At 39.4% G+C, this 20,486-nt stretch overlaps 1 protein-coding gene across 1 annotated transcript in view; it reads right to left on the reverse strand.

Annotated features, from left to right (window-relative positions):
• Positions 1–20,486, reverse strand: part of LOC149217111 (adrenodoxin-like protein 2, mitochondrial) — a 50,620-nt gene that overhangs the window by 20,203 nt on the left and 9,931 nt on the right. Inside the window, exon 6 of the mRNA XM_089390136.1 lies at positions 2,541–2,605. Within this exon, the coding sequence (XP_089246262.1) occupies positions 2,541–2,605 (65 nt within the window). The remainder of the gene's footprint in view (positions 1–2,540; positions 2,606–20,486) is intronic.

Consider the following 20,486-nt stretch of genomic DNA (forward strand, 5'->3'; position numbering starts at 1 on the left):
TATCTCCCCAAACCGTCTGCATCCGTTCAGCTATTCTTTAGTTGCTCCAAGATGACACTTGTCATCTAAACGAGGAGTTAACCAAGTAATCTAGTATATACTATATTAATGTCACTTGGATTGCACCTCCCAGGGGTCATGGCCTGAAGATGACTTCTTATTCGAAGCACTTTCTAGAGGTGAGAGAAATCAAATTGAAAGAGGCTAGGCGGTAATCATCCCGAAACTCAAAAGTATATTGATTGGATGCTTTCCATTGTTGGTCTTATTATTCATCCCAACAGTTGGAACAGCCCACCTTACACTACCTATAGTAAGCCTAGGCCGCTAAAACTAGTCACCTACATCCCTATCACTAGCAGCCCATACACTGTACAGCAATACATTAGTGAGTTGGGGCCAAGATTGAATGTGCCAAATTTCATAAGAGAAGAAACAAGAGGGCCTCAAAATGTGAGAGATGCACCAAGATTCTTGTAACCATCTACATCCTTTCAGGTATTCTTTAGTTGCTCCAAGACAACACTTGCCATCTAAACAAGGACTTAACCAAGTAATCAAAAAAGACATTTATGAATAGTATATGCATGTGACTTGGATTGCACCTCCCAGGGGTCTCGGACTGACGATGAATTTTTATTCGAAGCACTTTCTAGAGTTAAGAGATGGCCTTTCTTATATATGCACAGACTTGGATGCATGCCCTCCAGATCCCCATCTTCATCAATTCCAAGTGCACTTTGGGCAACTTTGTGTCAAAATTGATCACTACATCTAGCAGCTGGATAGGGTTTACAACTTATGCTGCTTACAACAAACTAAGACAATGGGAGCACCTCATTTTTCGATGCCTTATCTACTATGAGATCAAAGAGAGATACTACTACCTCTTTAAGGACTCTAAGAGATCGCTCCACTTCCATATTATCCTGATCAAAGGTGCCTCACTCTCTTAATGAGACAAGCATTTGAACATAGATCGCAGACACAAAACTTCAGGCAAATCACCCCTTTCTTCTTAGTTGTCCCGACTCCCATCAGAACGATGCAACAAATAACAGGCTAAGATCCATGCCAGTTCAAATTCTAAATTGGCCTCAACTTTCCTTTCAAACCCTCCCCTCTTATGTACTACATACAGTGTTTGTTACAGTTTTCAACACTTCTCTTGTACCATATAGTTTCTTTCAGGTAGGTACTTAGATCTTTAACTTTATCTACTTTGCTAGTGTTGTTATAAGATATATGAGTTACTTTCACTCCCTATTTGTAATTACAGTGTGTCTACGGGTTTAGTCCCACTGACCTACATTTTGTGGGAACTCGTTAGACACTAATAAAATTATCTTCTCCTATCTATGTTTTATATTATTTGTGTTATGTTCATGCATGTGGTTTTTTATTATTTGTTTTCTTTTAGCTGTTATAAAGTATTTCCATGCTGTAGATGGCTAATCGAAACCCTAACTTATAACAGCAAAGTGTAATTTCTTGATAGCATGTGTTTGGGGACCTATTTGAGCGTCCATTGGTTAACTTGAGCCCTCTAGATTAAGCAATCAGAACCTTTGAGTGTGAATTTGGCACTATAGCCCCTTTTTTTTTCTTTTTTCCCATTTTTTTTCTTGGGGGGTGGAGGGGGGCAGTAGGATTTAGCCTAAATATTCTTGGGATACTTGATCCCTAAGATCTCTTCGGGAAATCTCCAACCACAGAAACGAAGGGAGTAGTTGTTGAGTTGACAGAGGTAACTCTCCCATTGTTGCGCTCTCTATCTAGATTGTTTAGTGAGGCTTTGCACTAAGGTGTTAGATTTTGCAGTAACAAGCACCGTTGAGAAGCCCATTCCCCTTCTAGGTCAAAATTTTAGAATTATCCAATTCCTAATTCAAGGAGGCGGGGGGGGGGGTAACAGTTCCAAAACTGATGGAATTTGTGTAGTTTGCACATCTGTTTTTCCAGGATTTGTGTGTAAGTGCTTTCCTGGGCCCAAAACATGCCTTGTTCATGCTCAAAATGTGGGCCCAGGTTTAGGGGCATGACTACAAATCACGAAAGGCCAACCAAAACATTTTGGGCTGTTTTGAAATGTGTTTCCATATTTAGAAACTTTCAGGCATGAGAAACATGGGAGGGCAAGCCATTCCTGCAACTTAGATGCAAATAGTATGAAAGGCATGCCAGAAACAAGTTTGATACTACAACAATGTATCAGGCTGGAATAATCTTAGTAAAACTGTCTTTAAAATAAGTCAATCCCAATCCCTCCATAAGTTTTTCTTCAAAATAAGCCAGTCCAATAACTCTTTTTCTGTTGTAAAGTTTTGTAAACCAAAACAAATTCTTCATTTCTCCAAACTAGAATATCATCATAGCAACTCCTAATGCATTACCTACCAAATAACATTCTCAACAGAATAAAGAAATATATACTCAACAATCATACATATCATTTAGGCAATTCAAGTTTCAGCATGTTTCTAGGATGTTTTAACTTTGCAATTAATATTTTATTCATGGAAAGTTAAGAAGATACCAACGTTTCCGTGTTAGCTGCTTGCTGGTTTTCATCAGCTTTATCTGACTCTGAAGTGAAATTCCTCTTCTGTTCAAAAGAAATTATATATGTCAACAGTTCAGACAGCTGAATAAACCAAATTAACATAGTTAAACTTATAAGTTATCGTGCACAACTAAGTATTCCTTAAAAGCCATCAAACACTATAATGTGTGATTTAGTTAGTTGGCCAAAGTCTTCTAATTTTTTCCATATCCAGAATGTATATTCCAAAAAAAAATCTCAATCAATTTTATAATCTACTAGGAGCCTCCAAGGTACTTCTACCATTTTGTGATCATTATTACTACGACTAATCTCTGTATATTGTGTAGTCAACAGGCAGACAGATGCATATTATGAGGTGGCTGGTGCTAGTTTCTTCTGAAAAAGGAATTTACACAGGCAAATTGAATTGGTTAAATCAGGTAGCATTTAGAATCTAGATGCAACTCTTGTCACTCCTAAAACCTTTATGCAACCTGAAGTAAACATGTCACCCATATTTAATAAGTTCTAATATATAAAATAATACAAATAAGTAACTGAGAAATATTACCCGGATGTCTACATAGAAGCATCACCAATTAATACATGCACTCTCTACTTCTAGCCTAGCAACACAAACTGGTTGCTGTTGTTGGGCAAACTGACTCTGACATCATCTTTCCACTCTAAACAATGGCAGGAAATGAAACGAGTGGCAGGTGTATTGTTACAACAATGTACATTAAAGCAGTGTTGACAACATTAGCGATTTTTTGCCGATGTCACAAAAAATCGTGATGTTTGACCTCCCCGAAAAATCACCTGCAAGAAATGGCGATCTTTTCGAAAACATAGTGACTTTTGCCGATTTATCACACCACAATAGAAAAAATCATGGGGCTGGCTGATCCACAGGGTTTTCAGGCGATTTTTTGGTTTTTTCCACTGACTTTTCTTTGTTTGCTGTTGGAGACGGAAGAATGAGAGTTTGTGGTCATCTTCAAGGAGTGATTGAGGGCCAAACAACCATCATCATCCCCAGCGAAGTTTTTTTAATGAAACAAGGGTTCAAATTCATTTGGCAAAGCAGCCAAATGGTGTTGTCATCCCACTCACAGGTATGTTCTTAGATCCTCCCATGTTAATTATTTGCTTTCCTGTTTGCATACCTACATTTTCCTCCTTTTTTTTTCATTTTGCCATGACTTTCATGCCCATAAAACAATGTAAAGGTTTCTTCTATATTGGAACAGCAAGCTTGATTTCAATTTTTTCTGCACCCTCTTATTGCCATTTTTCATTGCAAGTAATCTAATCTAAATTTCTAAAGGTTTGATTTTTTAAATGAATAGGCTATTTTTTTTGTCTAGTGGGGGTTTAATGCCATTTTTGTGTTTTTGGTGCCCTAGGATTGAATTTTGAAGCTGTCCATTTCCACTGCAAATATGCCAAAGGCCTTGGACACATTTTGGCAGTATGGGGAACCTAAAGATGGGACAAACTGGCAACGATTGAATTGCAAATTGTGCGGCCAACATATGACAGGAGGGGTTAGCAGGTTGAAATACCATTTGGCTAAAATCCACAGGCATGATGACAGGAAGGGTTAGCAGGTTGAAATACCATTTGGCTAAAATCCACAGGCATGATGTTGAGATTTGTAAGTCTTATACTCTTGAGGTTATGAGAGCTGCACATGATGCAATTTATAAAAAGGGCAGAAAGAAAGAAGAAGCAGCTGCAAACAGGGCCGAATTCTTGTTTCACAAAACAAAATTGGAGCACAAGTTTGTATCAAGTCAGTGATATGAAAAATAGAGAAGCAAGAAGCAGACAAGGTTATGGGAAGGCATCTTTTTTGGAGCGACTTACCTCTCAGCATCACCAAAAACAATCCATTTTGGCAGCCAATGTGTGATGCCATTGTTGTTGTGGTCCCAGTGTGTTAAATTTAGTTAACAATGGTATTTCTATGCTTAGCACAATTACTTCAATGTACTTTAAGCAGCCCAATGAAAATTTCCAAATTAGTTTCCAATAGCAATCACATTAACCATAAATCACATTGACAGTAACTGTAGATAGAACATAAAATAAAATACCAAAGACAAGCCAAGACAATAGGACACCAGATTTGGTAGATGCCAGGGAAAAACCCCAATGTGGGTAAAACCCTTTGATCAATTCTTCTTACTATTATATCAAATGTTCAGCAGAGCGAGAGAGTACAATAATACAAAGTCAAAGTCAAAATTGATTTGCCAAATCACTGTTCAAAACAGCCTTGTAAAATCAGCAATACTGCTTCTCAGTCAACAGCAGTCAAATCAGCCCTAAGTCAACAGTGGTCAACACAGCAGCAAACAGTCCACTTGGAGCTCAGTCAAACCCAGTCAAATTCAGCCTTCCTTACTGGTCAAATTCAGCCCAAAACAGTCAACAAATCTGCAGTCAAACTTGGTCAACTTAAAGTCAACCCTGCGTTCAAAGAGGCCTACAGTCAACACAGGTCAAAGCCCTCATTTTGCCTCGGTTTCTGTGCCCAAAAATGTGGCCTGCTCAGATAGAAATTCACCATGAAAATTGATGTCAAAGGATGCCTAGAAAGTAAAAGTCAATGGTGGTCAACACTGGTCAAACTGCAGACAAGTCTGAAATTTTTGGCCTTGTAATTCTGTCCAGAAATCCGACCTCCTTGCCACACGTGTGAGAGAGAGAGAATTCCCAAGAGCTATATGAACCAATGGGAGGAGAGAAGAATGTGTGAGTGATGATGATGTCAAATGGGGTGAGAGGTCACTTGTATTTATACAAGTCGTTGAGGGTGAAGAGAGATGACACGTCCATTGGACTTCATGAACCTACATGATGATGTGGCCAACCTGAACAATTTGCACGTGTGGGCATAAATTCAAAAACACACTTCTGCTCGTCCAAATTAGATAATCTTTATATCAATTTTGGTCCTCTCGAAAAGAGGAATTTAATGCAATTAGCATCTCCATCAAATGAGCTGTCCCAAGGTAGGATTTGGCCCTAGTTGCCAATTTTAACACAATGTATAAAAGCACTACATATGAAGAGTTGTGAGGGCCAATCCTTCAAACAAAAAAGGACATAAACTCTAGATTAGCAAAGCAGAAGCAGTCATGGGAGGTCTCTCAATGCACAGTGATGTCCGAGGCCGAACAGATATGAAGGGTAGGACCCTTCTAAATTTCTTGGTACATTGTCCTAGAGGTACCATGTTTATTAAATTAGGGGATGCAACAACGCATGTAAAAGGTGTAGCATTGATATGTGAGTTGTTAGACAGGTTCCTCCAAGAGATTGGTTTACATAATGTCGTGCAAATCATACCAGATAATGCAACTAATTATGAGGCTATTGGTGGGATGCTTATGGACAAGCGTAGACTCCATGCGCTGCACATTGTGTGGATTTGATGTTTGAGGATATGTGGAAACTCTCCTTCATCAAGGAGGTGATTAGTATAGCTTGGAGCATCCCCAAGTTCATACATAACCATCATTTTGTTCTTAGCCTCGTGAGGAGATGCACCACAAACATGGAGTTGCGTTGTCTTGCAATCATGTGTTTTGTCACGAACTTCATTACTCTTCAATCTTTGCTTTGACGTTAATTTGAGTTGAAGCAAATGTTTGTTTATGATGAGTAACATGATTGTACATACAACAGGAGAGAGGATGCGATATCCATATTGCTAAATTGGTGTACACTGACTTCTTTTGGCAAGGAGTGGAAGCGTGTACAGTTAGTGAACCTTTGGTAAAGGTTTCGAGATCAATTAATAGTGATAAGCCTACAATGGTTTATTTGTATGAGGCCATATATAGGGCCAAAGAGACCATTTGAGTTTCTTATGAGGAAGAAGTGTAACCCTAGGTTTAATAAACACATGATCAATGGAAAGGGGTGCTCCATCGACCCATTCACGCAACAACACTTTTCCCTAAACACGCATTTTCCTACAAATGCAGCTTTGACTTTGATGGCAACGTGATTGAAAGGCTCCATACTTGTCTTCATAGGATGATACGTAATTTCGAGATTTGTAGCACAATCAATTGTGAGATAAAGAGGTATCAGGATGGTACTAGACTATTTGGCTTTGATGATGTTATTCGTGAACGCAACACCTTAATTCCACATAAGTAACAAGTCATTAGAATTTTGAACTATAGATTTTTTAAATTCAATTATGTTTTATTTGAAAGTTTAATTATGTTTTATTTATTTTGTTGTAGATGTTTGGTGGCGAAACTATGGTGCAAGGGCATCAAATTTACAAAAAATTGCCATCAAAATTCTTAGTCAAACCTATAGTGTTTCGATATGTGAGTGCAAATGGAGTGTATTTGAGAAAATACACTTGAAGAATCACAAGAAGTTAGAAATTTGAACTTCGACTAAGCAATTACATCTATTCTATTTTATGACCATCAAAAGTCAATTCTCATTAAAAAATTTATGACACTCTAGCACGTTGGAGTTCTCATGTCTTAATGACTTGGTGTATGTCCATTACAATCTCCTACTGTGTATCAAGCAAATGGAGGGAACACAGGATGTGGATGCCATTTCCTTAAACAATATTGGTGTATTGTCTAAGTGGAGGGTGAAGTCTAAGGTTCCCATCATGGATGAGTCACCTACATGGTTGGAGGAACAAGTACAATAACAGAGGGAGCAAGACAAGGAGGAGCGGGAGGAGGAGAACGTGCTAGCATCAGCGCCACCTTTTACAGATATTGATGAGCATAGTTCTATACCCATCAATCATCGTCTAACATTTGGTGTAGAACCAAGGCCTTCTGCTATTACGAGTAGAAAACAACCCATCATCTTTCTCATAAAAGGGGTAGAGCGGATTGATCTCAAATCTCTAGTTGGTAGTATTGTTTCTTTTGTCATTGTACGTAACTCATGATAATGAGATACACTTATATATGTGATGTTATTTTTGTATTGGCCTTTATGGCAAGCCACGCAAATTCACAAGTTTTACAACTACACTCAATGAATTCTAATTCCAAACTTCAATGTCAGTCACACATATAGTTTTCCAAACTCCGACATCTTGAATGTGTTGACCACAAATCGGTAATACATGCCTTACTCCCACCAAACCAACAGGCAACCACACTACACAATACTACCCACCAGGACCACTCAAGCAATCAAACTTCTATCAAGAGGTTCTTCCCTTCAACCTTCAATATTAGGATAAAAATCGTCTTACTTCAGAGATTTTCCAAGGATTATGCAGTTAGGCCCACACAACCCCCAACTCTCCAGAGGATATCACCAACCTTTTCTTTGGTCCCTTCATAATGATTGATGGAGACAGAGATCCCTCGTCCCCCTCTTCCACCTCTAGTACATTTATTTCCACTGATAACACTGATGTTGGCTTTCCTCCTCTTCTTTTCCCAGATCCTGCTACTATTCATCGGTCCCTTCACAATGATAGATGTAGATAGGGATACCTCTTCTCCCTCTACCTGCCTCTACTTGTATTTCCAAGGATGACACTCAGGTTGAGCTAGGACCTTGAACCTCTTAGGGTCTTCCTCCTCTGCTTTGCATAGATCTTGCTACTTTCTCCCTTTTATTAGCAATTGTGTCCTTCCTCTCTAGTTAATTTTGTAGCATCCAAGCATCTTATTGACACTCCCATAGTTTACTAACCATTAGTTGTACTCCCTAGTCCCATTGACCTATTTTTTGGTTAATTGTTGATATTAATAATATAATTTTATCTTACATTCTCTTCTTTGAGCAAGATGCTCAGACTTTGGTTAGGAGATAGATGTTACTCAGTAACATGTAATAGGCCTACTATTGTCCTACAAGACAGATGCCATTTGAGTAACAACTTAACAAGAATATAAGAGCATATTAGTAATAACAAAGTTGATGAGATGGTATAAGTTTAAAGGCCATACAGGACCCCCTCCCAATAAATGCCCAACCAAAAATAAACAATATACTCGCAAGCTCTTGACATATCATTATCCGTGCTATTAAATGTGCACTTTGTGTGAATATTTTTGTTTGTACCACTTTTTCTCATTTTGTGTATGAGTGCAATATTTGTGTATCATAATGTGTTTTCCATCACTTTCTTTTATATTCTCAATGTACTTCTAAGCTACATAACTTGGAAGCTAAGTCACATCACACGGTGACACGGGACACCAAGGATATGTGGTTACGAGTATCCAACACAAGACATGGACACATGGATGCGAGTATCCAATGGAGGACATGTCGACCCCAGAAACAAGACATGAGGAACACATTACACACACACACACACATTAAAAAATTGGTTAAAGTAATTTGTGGATGTTTCTAGATGTCTCTCGCAAGTTATAAAAAGACTCACTTCATTCCCTCATCACACGAATTGAGTAAGTCATTTCACTTGGAAAGGGGCAATTTAAGAAAGGAGAGAAGAGGAAGAGAGTAGTGGTTTCAACTAGGGCGATTTCAGCAGTGAGCAAAGGAGATTTCAACAGCAAGCAAAAAAGATTTCACAAGAGGATTCTAAGCGAGGAGTTTTTGGCTATGATATTCTTGGTGATTAGCACAGCTACATCCATCTTTCTCTGGTGCTTTGTTGCATTTTGGGGTAGCTTAAGCCACAACAAATTAATTTTGGTAAGAAGCATTCATTTTCTTATATTTCTTGTATTTTTTTAGGGTTTATGCTTCCAAAAATGTTAAAACGTTTTTACTTTACAGATTTTTTTATTTTTTTTTCCAAAAATGGCTTCCAACTGAGGTGCAAGTTCAGCCCCCAAGTCCAACCAAAGGACTGACTATTATCCTCTTTGGAGTAATGTTCAGAAGCTTGAAAAATGTGCAGGGGGTGGCTCATGGGAATGGCGATGTAATCTTTGCAGTAATTCGTATAAGGGCTCCTACCCAAGAGTGAAGGTGCATTTTTTTGCATGGAGGAGGACAAGGGATTGTAGGTTGCCCAAAAACAACAGACCAATGACAAGGAGGGCATATGAAAGAGAGCAAGATGAGGTTGATCGACTTAAAAGAAGGCATGAAGAGCTTGCTAATGCTACTCCTCAAGCTCCAAACATTGAGCCAATGGTTGTGGTTGAAGAAAGGAAGAGGAAAGCGGCTCAACAATAACTACCACCATCCAAAAATACCATAAGGGCATTTGCTTTAGTTCAAGAGAGCAAAATTGCTAAATTGGTGAATGTGCAAGCGAGAGAAGAAGTTGATTCCAAAGTGGCTAGGTGCATCTTTGTGTGTGGTATCCCATCTAATGTTGTTCAGCCTCCTTACTGTCAAGATATGATAAGGGCATTTAACAAAGCTCCCACAAGGTACGAGGGGACCCACTATGAAAAAGTCAAAACTCAACTTTTCAAAAATGAGGAACTTGTGGAGGATATCTTATCACCACTTCGTTCTTCCTAGAGTAGCTCTGGGGTTAGAATAGTCTCAGATGGATGGACAGATACAGTACGTAGGCCATTTATAAATATCATTAACACTTCACCAAAAGGAGCAATGTTTTTAAAGGTGGAAGACTATTCAAGAGAGGTAAAAGATGCACAGTTCATTACTAATATTTTAATAAAATCTATTGAACAAATAGGACATAAAAAGGTGGTGCAAGTTATCATGGATAATGCACCAGTTTGCAAAGCTACAGGTTTAATTATCAAGGGGAGATATTACCACATCATTTGAACACCCTACATTGTCCATAATCTGAACCTAATCTTAGAGGAGATCGACAATAAAGTTTTGTAGATAAAGGAAATCACAGGGGAAGCAAGGGAGATTGTTAAATTCATCACTAACCACACCAATCTCAAGCAATATTTCGAAATTACTCCAATTTAGAGTCGTTGAAAGTTGTTGAGACAAGATATGCCTCAAACTTCCTAATGTTGCACTGGCTTGTTGAGGTTAACCAACCATTACTTTCTATGTTGGTGAGACAACTTTGGGCCGAGTGGAGACAAGAAAATCCGGAGTGGGAATATATGTTGTAGATTATGCCTTGATGAGGAGTTGTGGAGCAAGATAGATTTTGTGCTAAAGTTAACAACCCTTGGATTTGAGCTTCTTCAGAATGCTGACATAGACCAACCTTTCTTAAAAGAGGTATATGATGGCATGGATACCATGGTTGAGAAAACAACTTTTATTTGTTGATGCTCATTTTGCTAATTTAGTCCAAAAAATCATTGTTGGTAGCTGGAACAATTTCAACACTCCATTGCACACTTTAGCACATGCCCTGAACCCAAGAGTTTATGAAGAAGAGCTTATTGCTCAAAGTAATGGGAAGAGGAAGGCACCCCATAAAGATAGCGAGGTGGTTAATGGGGTGAAAAAAGCCCTTATGAGAATGTTTCGTGAAGGAATAATTTGCCAATTTTGCTGCAAGATTAGAAAATTATTCAAATATAGCAGCTTTGGAGGAGAGAAGCACCATGAGTCCAGTTAGGTGGTGGACTTGTCATGGAGCAAATGGTGTACATTTGCAAAACCTTTCCATTCGTGTTCTTTCACAAGTGGCAAGCTCTTCATCAACAGAAAAGAATTGGAGCACCTATGGTTCTATTCATTCTATGAAGCGCAACAAGTTGAGTTCACAGAAGGTAGAAAATCTTGTTTATGTGCACTACAACCTTCGCCTTGCATCTCGTAAGGGTCCAATGTCATTGCATAAACTATAAGTCTATCAATTATACATGATGGTGAAACATACTAACATCACATTTACTCATGAATGATCATAATGAAAGTAGTAATATCCAAAAACAACCTTGATAAACGAGATCAATAAATATATATCCAAAATCAGCCTTTCTATATGAAGTTGCAAGTACAATGCTACATAAACAAGTATCAAACTGTGGACAATGAACATATATATAAATAAAACATGAGCCCAATCTAGTAAACAATAAAGACTAATAGTCTTCATCCTCATCATCATAATCCTCGTCAAAAATAGAAGAAGAGCATGCTCAACAGTGGATGATGGAGCAGAAGAAGATGATGGGCCAATTTCATTTCTAGGCTCTCGGTCCTTAATATTCAGGGCAACAAGAGAGAGCTCCAAATCAAGAGTTTATGGATCCACATTCCATTCTTTAGAAGGGCTACTGCTATATTATGGACCCCTACAAGATGCAGAAAGGTGAAGGTTGGGGTGTACATAAACAAGATCCTCTACCTTCTGTGAACCCAACCTGTTGCGCTTCACAGAATGAATAAAACCATAGGTGCTCCAATTCCTTTCGACTAATGAAGAGCTTGCCACTTGCGAAAGAACACGAATGGCAAGGTTTTGCAAATGTACACCATTTTCTCCATGACAAATCCACCACCTTACTAGACTCGTGGTGCTTCTCTCCTCCAAAGTTGTTATATATGAATAATTATATAATCCTGCAACAAAACTGGCAAATTCTTCCTTCACCTCCCTGTGTAGATGAATTGGAAATCATAAGGGCTTTTCTCACCCCACTAGCCACCTCTCTATCCTTATGGGGTGCCTTCCTTTTCCAATTGCTTTGGACAATAAGCTCTTCATCATAAAATCTTGGGTTCAAGGCATGTGCTAAAGTGTGCAATGGAGTGACCTATCAACAGTGATTTTTTTTACTAAATCAACAAAATGAGCATTAACAAATAAAAGTCGTAGAGACTCTTGTGAAGTGATTTCCGTAGTTTTCTCAACCATGGCATCCATGCCATCATATACCTCCCCTAAGAAAGGTTAGTCTATGTTAGTGTTTCGAAGAAGCTCAAACGCAGGGGTTGTGAACTTTAGCAAGAAACCTATCTTGCTCCACCACTTCCTCATCAAGGCACATTCTACACACCACATTTCCCATCTCTGAATCTACATGTCTCCACTCAGCCCAAAGTTGACTCACCACCATAGAAACTAATGGTTGCTTAACCTCAACAAGGCAACGCAACATTAGGAAGTTTGAGGCATATCTTGCCTCAGCAACTTTTAACAACCCCAATTTGGAGTACCTTCGAACTATTGCTCGAGATTGGTGGTGGTTGGTGATGAATTTAACGATCTCCCTTGCTTCCCCTCTGATTTCCTTTATCCACAGAACTTTATTGGCGATCTCCTCTAAGATCAAATTCAAATCATGGACAATGCAGGGTGTCTAAAAGATGTGGTCATACCTCCCCTAAATAATTAAGCCTGCAGCGTTGCAAACTAGTGCACTATCCGTGATAGCTTGCACCACCCTATTAGGTCCTATTGTTTAATAGATTTTATTAAAATATCAGCAATGAACTGTGCATCTTTTACCTCTCCTGAACAGTCTTCTGCCTTTAAAAACATTTCTCCTTTCGGTGAAGTGGCAATGATATTTATCAATGGCCTACACCTTGTATTTGTCCATCCATCTCAGACTATGCTTACCCCAGAGCTACTCCAGGAAAAACGAATAGATGATGAGATATCCTCCACAAAGTCATCATTTATGAGAAGTTGACTTCTGACTTTTTCATAGGTTGGCCCCTTGTACCTTGTGGGAGCTTTGTTAACTACCCCTTATCATCTCTTGTTGGTAAGGAGACCAAACAATATTGAATGGGATACCACACGCAAATATGCACCTAGCCACTATGGAATTAGATTCTCCTCTCGCTTGCACATTCACCAATTTAGCAATTCTACTATTTTGAACTGAAGCAAATGCCCCTCTAGTATTTTTGGATGGTGGTAGTTGTTGTTGTTCTATCACTTTCCTCTTCCTTGCTTCAACCACAATCTTTGGCTCAGTGTTTGGAGCTAGAGGAGTAGCATTAGCAAGCTTTTCATGCCTTCTTTTAAGTCAATCAACCTCATCTTACTCTCTTTGACATGCCCTCCTCACCATTGGGTCTGTTGTTTTTGGGCAACCTACAATCCCCTATCCTCCTCCATGCAAAAAATGTGCCTTCACTCTAGGGTAGGAGCCCTTATACGAATTACTGCAAAGATTACATCACCATTCCCGTGAGCCACCACCCACCCATCTTTCAAGCTTCTGAACATGCCTCCAAAGGGAATAATAGGCAACCCTCTAGTTGGACTTGGGGACTAAATGTGCACCTTGGTTAGAAGCCATTGTTGCAAAAAAAAAGTTAAAAAATAAAAACAAACAAACAAACAAATTTGTAAAGAAAAAACCTTTTTAACATTTTTGGAAGCATAAACCCTCAAAAATACAAGAAATAGTGGGAAAAAACTAAGAAAATGAATGCTTATTTCTGAAAGTAATTTGTTGTAGTTGAAGCTACCCCAAAATGCCACAAAACACCAGAGAAAGATGGTTGTAGTTGTGCCAAAAACCAAGAATGTCATAGTCAGAAATTCCATGCTCTGAATCTGCTTATAAAATCTCTTTTTCTTGTTGTTAAAATCTCCTTTGCTCACTGTTGAAATCGCCCTAACTAAAACCATTGCTCCTTTCCTCTTTTCTCCTTTCTAAAATCGCCCCATTCCAAATGAAATAACTTGCTCAATTTGTGTGATGAGGGAATGAGGTGAGAGGTTTTTATATCTTGCGAGAGACATCTAGAAACATCCACAAATAAATTTAATCGCATAATAAAGAGTTAAAAGAGGAAAAAAACATTTTTTTGAGAGGAAACGCGCCCACGTTTCGGCCTCAGGGAATGCACCCATACGCCCTGAAACATGTTTCAAGCCCATAGGGAACGCATTTTAGCATTTCAGGCCTGAAACTGGGACAAAATGCCCCCTAGCCCACATTTCTTGCAACATATGCCCTAATATATAATTATATATATCGCATTTCCTCGTTTCCAAAATTTGGGGGTGCGATGGGGGGAGGGGTGTCACGTTTCGTACATGTACCCATTTCCTCATATCATGCAACTTAGGTTTCTGAGTACCTGCATCAGCAGGGTGGAGGACTATCGATTTTCATGGATCTATGTGTCTCCATATAGCCTGCTCTCCTAGATTACTCTAAATCTCACTACTATGGGTTTTTTTTTGTTATAGGTTGCCCCTTTCATTTGCGCGTCCTCCGAGACTTGTTCCTTTTGCCTCAATTGCTCTCAATTGGGATTTTCCACTAGTATCTTGTTCTAATTATAGCTCAACTAGTCTTGAGAAGCTAGAAACTCCATTGTGGATCCCCCCTTGCCAGTTTCTCTTTGTGTAATCCTCTCAATCTCAGGACCTTCTTTATCTACTATGTTAGTTTCCCTGGTCTAGCTCCATCTTGGTCGTTCCTCCCCTCCCTTTAACCTCTTGTGGTGCTCTCTCCATCACAGGCAAACAAACCTTTTGTAAGCTCCAATTTGACATGGCGTGCTAGCATGCTAGGTGTAGAAGAGGGGTTGCATATTTCAGGGGGCTCTCACAGCCAGCAAAGGGCAGAGAGTTTGACACATAGGCAAGGGGTCAACACTCCTGAATAAATCCAAAAAGAAATCGCTCAAATGGAATGAGAAATCGCTGGGTTGAGAGAACGTTTAATGAAGAGGGTGGAGAGCTCCGCACATAGGTATCAAGCCAACACTCCTCTGAAATCCAAGAGGAAATCGCTCAACTGGAACAAGAAATCATTAGGGAGAGAGAATGTTGATGAACTCAAGTGTTGAGGAAGATTATTGATTGGGTGCCTAATAACATGCATACTAGGGGTTGCTACAGCAATACATGCACATCGTTGATATATACTAGCATTTGAAGGTCCTACTTAGTGTAGAAAAAATTAATGATTTGCACCCTTACCCAGTTTATGAAGCCCTAACCCACATGTTTTGGCATACTGAAATAAACTTTTACGCATTCATTTAAAACAATTAGAGTGTTTCTACTAATATTTTTGCACCACTGAAATTAGAGAAATAATAAAAAGCACATTCACAATTTGAAACTCTTATTTTTGGTCAAATTGACCCCGGAAAAATCCCACGAACTCTTGGAGAAAACAAGTTCTGAAAGGAGGCTATTATTTGCTTCTTGAAGGAAAATTTTACAACAAAATTTCAAGAGGAATTTCAACTTATCTCATCTCTTGGAGCTTCTTCACAGAGGTTATTTTAACACTGAATTTTTTGGGTTGATATAATCTTTCTCATAGTCCTTTACTCCAGTAAAAAATACAGCCTCCTTTGAATTCACTGTGCACAAGGAATTAGATTGAAGGAACAACAAACACTTCAAAACTCTGACATAAGTTTCTCCACTGGGAATGGCACTCTTGTTGCAAACTTCTCTACCCAAAAGAGCTCACAAAGGACTCCCAAAAATTTCCTGACCCGAAATTTGCGCAAATGAGGCCCAAGATTCTCAGTCGTATATCAACTAATTGTTGGGTGAGAAATATGTTTCCAGTACGTTGTCTCTCCTCTAGAATGAGATACGACCTGATTGTTGAAGGTTATCTGACTGCTCCTGAGAGATTCGAGCTTCCTACTCCAAAGCTTAGACTCGATGTTTTGAGATTCGAACCCCTGCTCTCTTGATGTCTTTGTTGTATAATTTCTTCCTGCTTTCTCAAGTTGTTCTTTCTTCTCTCAATCTTCTCATGAGATCGAATGAGCAAATTATGGTCTCTTTTCTCCTTTTGTTTGCTTGGGGAAAAACCCTAAGAACAGATGGTTGTGATTTAATCTTGAGACCTTAGATTGGAGGGCTAAAGATTAATTCTCAAGATTTGGACCCCTCATACATTGGCCCCATCTTCAAGTGGCTTCCTAATACTTTATAATGTCTTTTTGGTCACTTTTTTCTCATAAAGTGAACTTTAAACATAAAGTCACTTTAATTTTAAAAAGTGTCACATGTAATTTTTCCTCATAAACTGATTTTATAACACAATTCACTTTAATAATAAACTACAAGATACATAATACATTAAAAGTACATTTTCCCCTCATGACTTAATTATAACACCTCAAATCCACTACAAAAGTTATTAAAGTGTCTTCCTAGGCCTAGAGACCAAAGACCATAGGAAACACTTCCTTGGTACCCTCCTTAATTTTTCAACACTCCCTCTTACTGAGGAAGTTGTTTCTCACCACTCCCATCCTGTCTCTGAAGAATACATGCTTTCCCCTTAGCAATGACTTGGTTTGAATCTTTGCTACCTGTTCATCAATGGATATATACTCAAGCTCCACTACTCCGCTTTGAACCCAATCTTTGATGAAGTGGTATATGATCTCAATATGCTTTGATTGGTCATGAAATATTGGATTCTCAAAGAGTTTGATACAACTTTGATTATCACAGTAAATCGTAGTTGGTCCCAACCTCTAACCAAATAAACCAAATAGCATCTTGCGAAGCCACAACGCCTCACAACCTACCTGACTCGCTACCATATACTCTGCATTTGCACTACTCAATGCCACTGACTTGTGTTTCCTATTGAACCAAGACACAATTGTTAAGCCCAACAAGAAACAACACCCATAAGTACTCTTCCGGACACTAGCATTGCTAACCCAATCTCAATCTGTGCAACCAATCAATCTGACTCCATCTCCCCTGACATAGTCCAAAACATAATCCACTGTGCCTTGAGGTTACCTCAACACATGTTTCGCAGCCACCCAATGCACTCTCTTGGGCTCCATCATAAACTGACTCAATGTGTTGACTATGAAACAAATATCAGGTCTAGTGTTGACCAGATACATCAATGAACTGATCAGCTGACAATATAGGGTAGGTTTCACCAACTTGGAATCTAGAGCCTGCAGCTTCTTCCAGTTGGTGATCATAGGAGTAGCCATAGGTCTGCAACCCTCCATACGGAATCTCCTCAAGAGATCACTTGCATACCTGCCCTGGCTCACAAAGATATGCCCATCCTCTTGCCAAACCTCCAACCCCAAAAAGTAACGTATTGACACCATATCGGTCATATCAAACTTTGAAGCAAGGTCTCTCTTGCAATGTTGGATGAGTCTGTCCTCCCCTGTAATAAACAAATCATCCAGATACAGTACTAGAATGAGTGGATCGTCACCAACCATAATGAAATAGAGGTTTGGATCTGCATAACTCTTTTGGAAACCCATCTGCCACAAGTAGGCATCTATCCTCTTATACCATGCCCTCAGTGCCTACTTCAGTCCATATAAGGCTTTCTTAAGACTGCACACATGAGACTCCCTCCCATGCACCTCAAGGCCCTGCGGTTGCTCAATGTACACCTCCTCCTGTATAACTCCATTAAAAAAGGTGGTCTTCACATCCGTCTAGTGAATCCTCCAACCCATCTCAGTTGTTATATATATTATTGCTCTAATGGAAGTATAACGAGCAACCGGTGCAAAGGTCTCCTCATAGTCAACTCCCTCTACTTGTGAGAACCCGCACACTAGAAAACAAGCTTTGAACTTCTCCACGTTGCCATTTGCAGCATGTTTTATCTTGTAGAGCCACCTGGAAGTCACTACTAACTTCCCCTCAAACCACACACTACCTCCCAAACATCATTCTTCATGATGGAGCCATACTCCTCCACCATGGCATCCCTCCAGATCTACTGATTGGCAGCTTCCTCAAAACTAGTTGTCTTTGTCTCTATAACATCTGCCACAAAGCCACCCAACCTCTCTGGTGGTCTGCTCTCCCTCACTGACCACTTGGGTTTCCCCACAAACTCTTAAGCCTCCTTTAGGGTCTCACGAAAACATCTTGGCTTCCTCTTCCATGTCGTAGCCTCCTCTGGTGGTATGGGAAAATCCTCAACTGCGGCCTCGCCTCCCGACGAGGAAGGCTTTGCTATGATCAATGGAGATCCGAGAATCTGAGATCTTGCAACTAACGATCCTGCACTTGGTGATATTGGAGTCTGAGACCCTGTCACCACTAAAGTAGATGACCCTCCTGAACCTGATGCTCATGAAACCTGTGATGTGGCCCCCTGCTGAGGAGATCGTTGCTCTACTTAATCAACCTCCCAAGACCTCCTCAAATCTCACATCTTGCCTCTAGACAACCTTCCGTTGTGCAAGAATGTACATATGATAGGCCCTGTTGTTCTCACTATAACCAACTATGATACCCTTCTCTGCAGTGGGTTCCACCTTTGTCCTCTTCTCCTCAGGGACATGTGAATATGTAAGGCACCCAAAGATGTTGATGTGCCCAATCTCCAACTTCTAGTCGGTAAACACCTCCTTAGGAGTCTTGCTCCCCAAAACTCTATTGGGCTTCTGTTCTGCAAATACATTGCAGTGGTACATGCCTCGGCCCACAAGAAGAAAGTTAATCTTTAGTCATGCAACATAGCTCTAGATGCACCCACTATGGCCTTGTTCTTCCTCTCTACCACCCCATTCTGCTGGGGGTTATAAGGCACAATGTACTCCCTCTTGATGCCTGCGCTCCTACAGAAATCCTTCATCTCTGTGGAGGTATACTCACCCCCATTATCTAATCTCAACACCTTGATCTTCTTCCCCGTTTGGTTCTCCATAAGAGCCTTAAACTCTTGGAACCTCTTGAAGACCTCATACTTGGTCTTCAGAAAGAAAATCCAGGTCTTCTTGGAGTGGTCATCAATTAAAGTCACATAATACTCAGTACTCACATCCATTCAATGACACATGAGACATAGTACCACATAAATTAGAGTGTACAAAGTTAAGGATACATGTATCTCAATTGCCACTGCTCGAGAAAGGTGTCTTGGTGTACTTTCCTAAAGCATACCCCCTGCACACATCATGATGATCAGTGTTGAACTCCGATAATCATGTAACCACCTACCTCAGCATCTAGAAAGTTCCATGGTGCAAGTGGTCAATCCTCATGCGCTATAGCTCACACAACTCATTGTATAGGCTTAAACATAAACCTGTATAGCCTCCGGCTCTGGGCTCCAATAAGTCTAGCATACTCAACACTAAATCCCCTGGGACATATCAACACTTGTCCATTTCGAAACAACGCCTCATACCCCTTGTCCTCTAAGCTAGAGACTGATATCAAGCTCTTCTTCAGCCCTAGAACATAAAGAACAATTTTCATCCATCCTGCAATCCATCCTCCCATCCACCACCTCCACATGCTCTTCGTCTGTCGTCGTCGCAACTCTTCTGCCATTCTCTGTTGATCAAACTCATCACACCACGTCCCTCGTCATTATTTTTTACCACATCCTACCTGATGCCCTGTCTCCCCGCTACCTTGATATTTTTCCATCCAACAAAACCTAGTTGTATTCCTCTGCCACTATTTCTTTCAACCAACCAATCGAGGTCCGTCGTCTTGTCCCCCATGAACAATCACGTTTCCTTTTATCCGCGGTCCCGTCTATTGGATTTGGGTCGATATTAAACTATAATGTTTGTTGGTATAGAGTTAATTTTAATATAATTATATATATTATATAATAATTATAACTATATAATTACATAATATGTATATTTAATATATAATTAATAATTATAATCATCTTATAAGTTATAGTTATATAATTTATTAAATAAATTAATAAAATAATTAATTATTATTACTATATTATAAATACATAAATTGAGTAAGGTTGGATAAATACACCCGACCACACACTCTATCAATGTCTTCATCAATAACAATGAGTGACTTTAATAAAAAATTGGTAGAACTTGAGAGTAAAGTCACTGCACATGCCGAAGAAATCAAGGAGCTCCAAGACACAAAGAACAGAATAGAGAATTAGCTCAAACAAAACCATAACGAATTTAAAATGGATCATGCAATCCTTTCAAATAAGGTGGATTGAAATCATAATACAGCGATAATGACTTACAATGAAGCCATGGCAGTGTTGAACTCTATTTGTGAAAATTTGAAAATTACAACTAATCAACTACCCCAGAATAATGAAGCTACTCAACACCAAGATCCTTCAAATACATCAAATTCAGC

The sequence above is a fragment of the Pinus tabuliformis genome, chromosome 1_1, assembly GCF_031772625.1.
Source record: "Pinus tabuliformis cultivar Carrire ecotype Pingquan chromosome 1_1, CPIR1, whole genome shotgun sequence".
NCBI classification, from domain to species: domain Eukaryota; kingdom Viridiplantae; phylum Streptophyta; class Pinopsida; order Pinales; family Pinaceae; genus Pinus; species Pinus tabuliformis.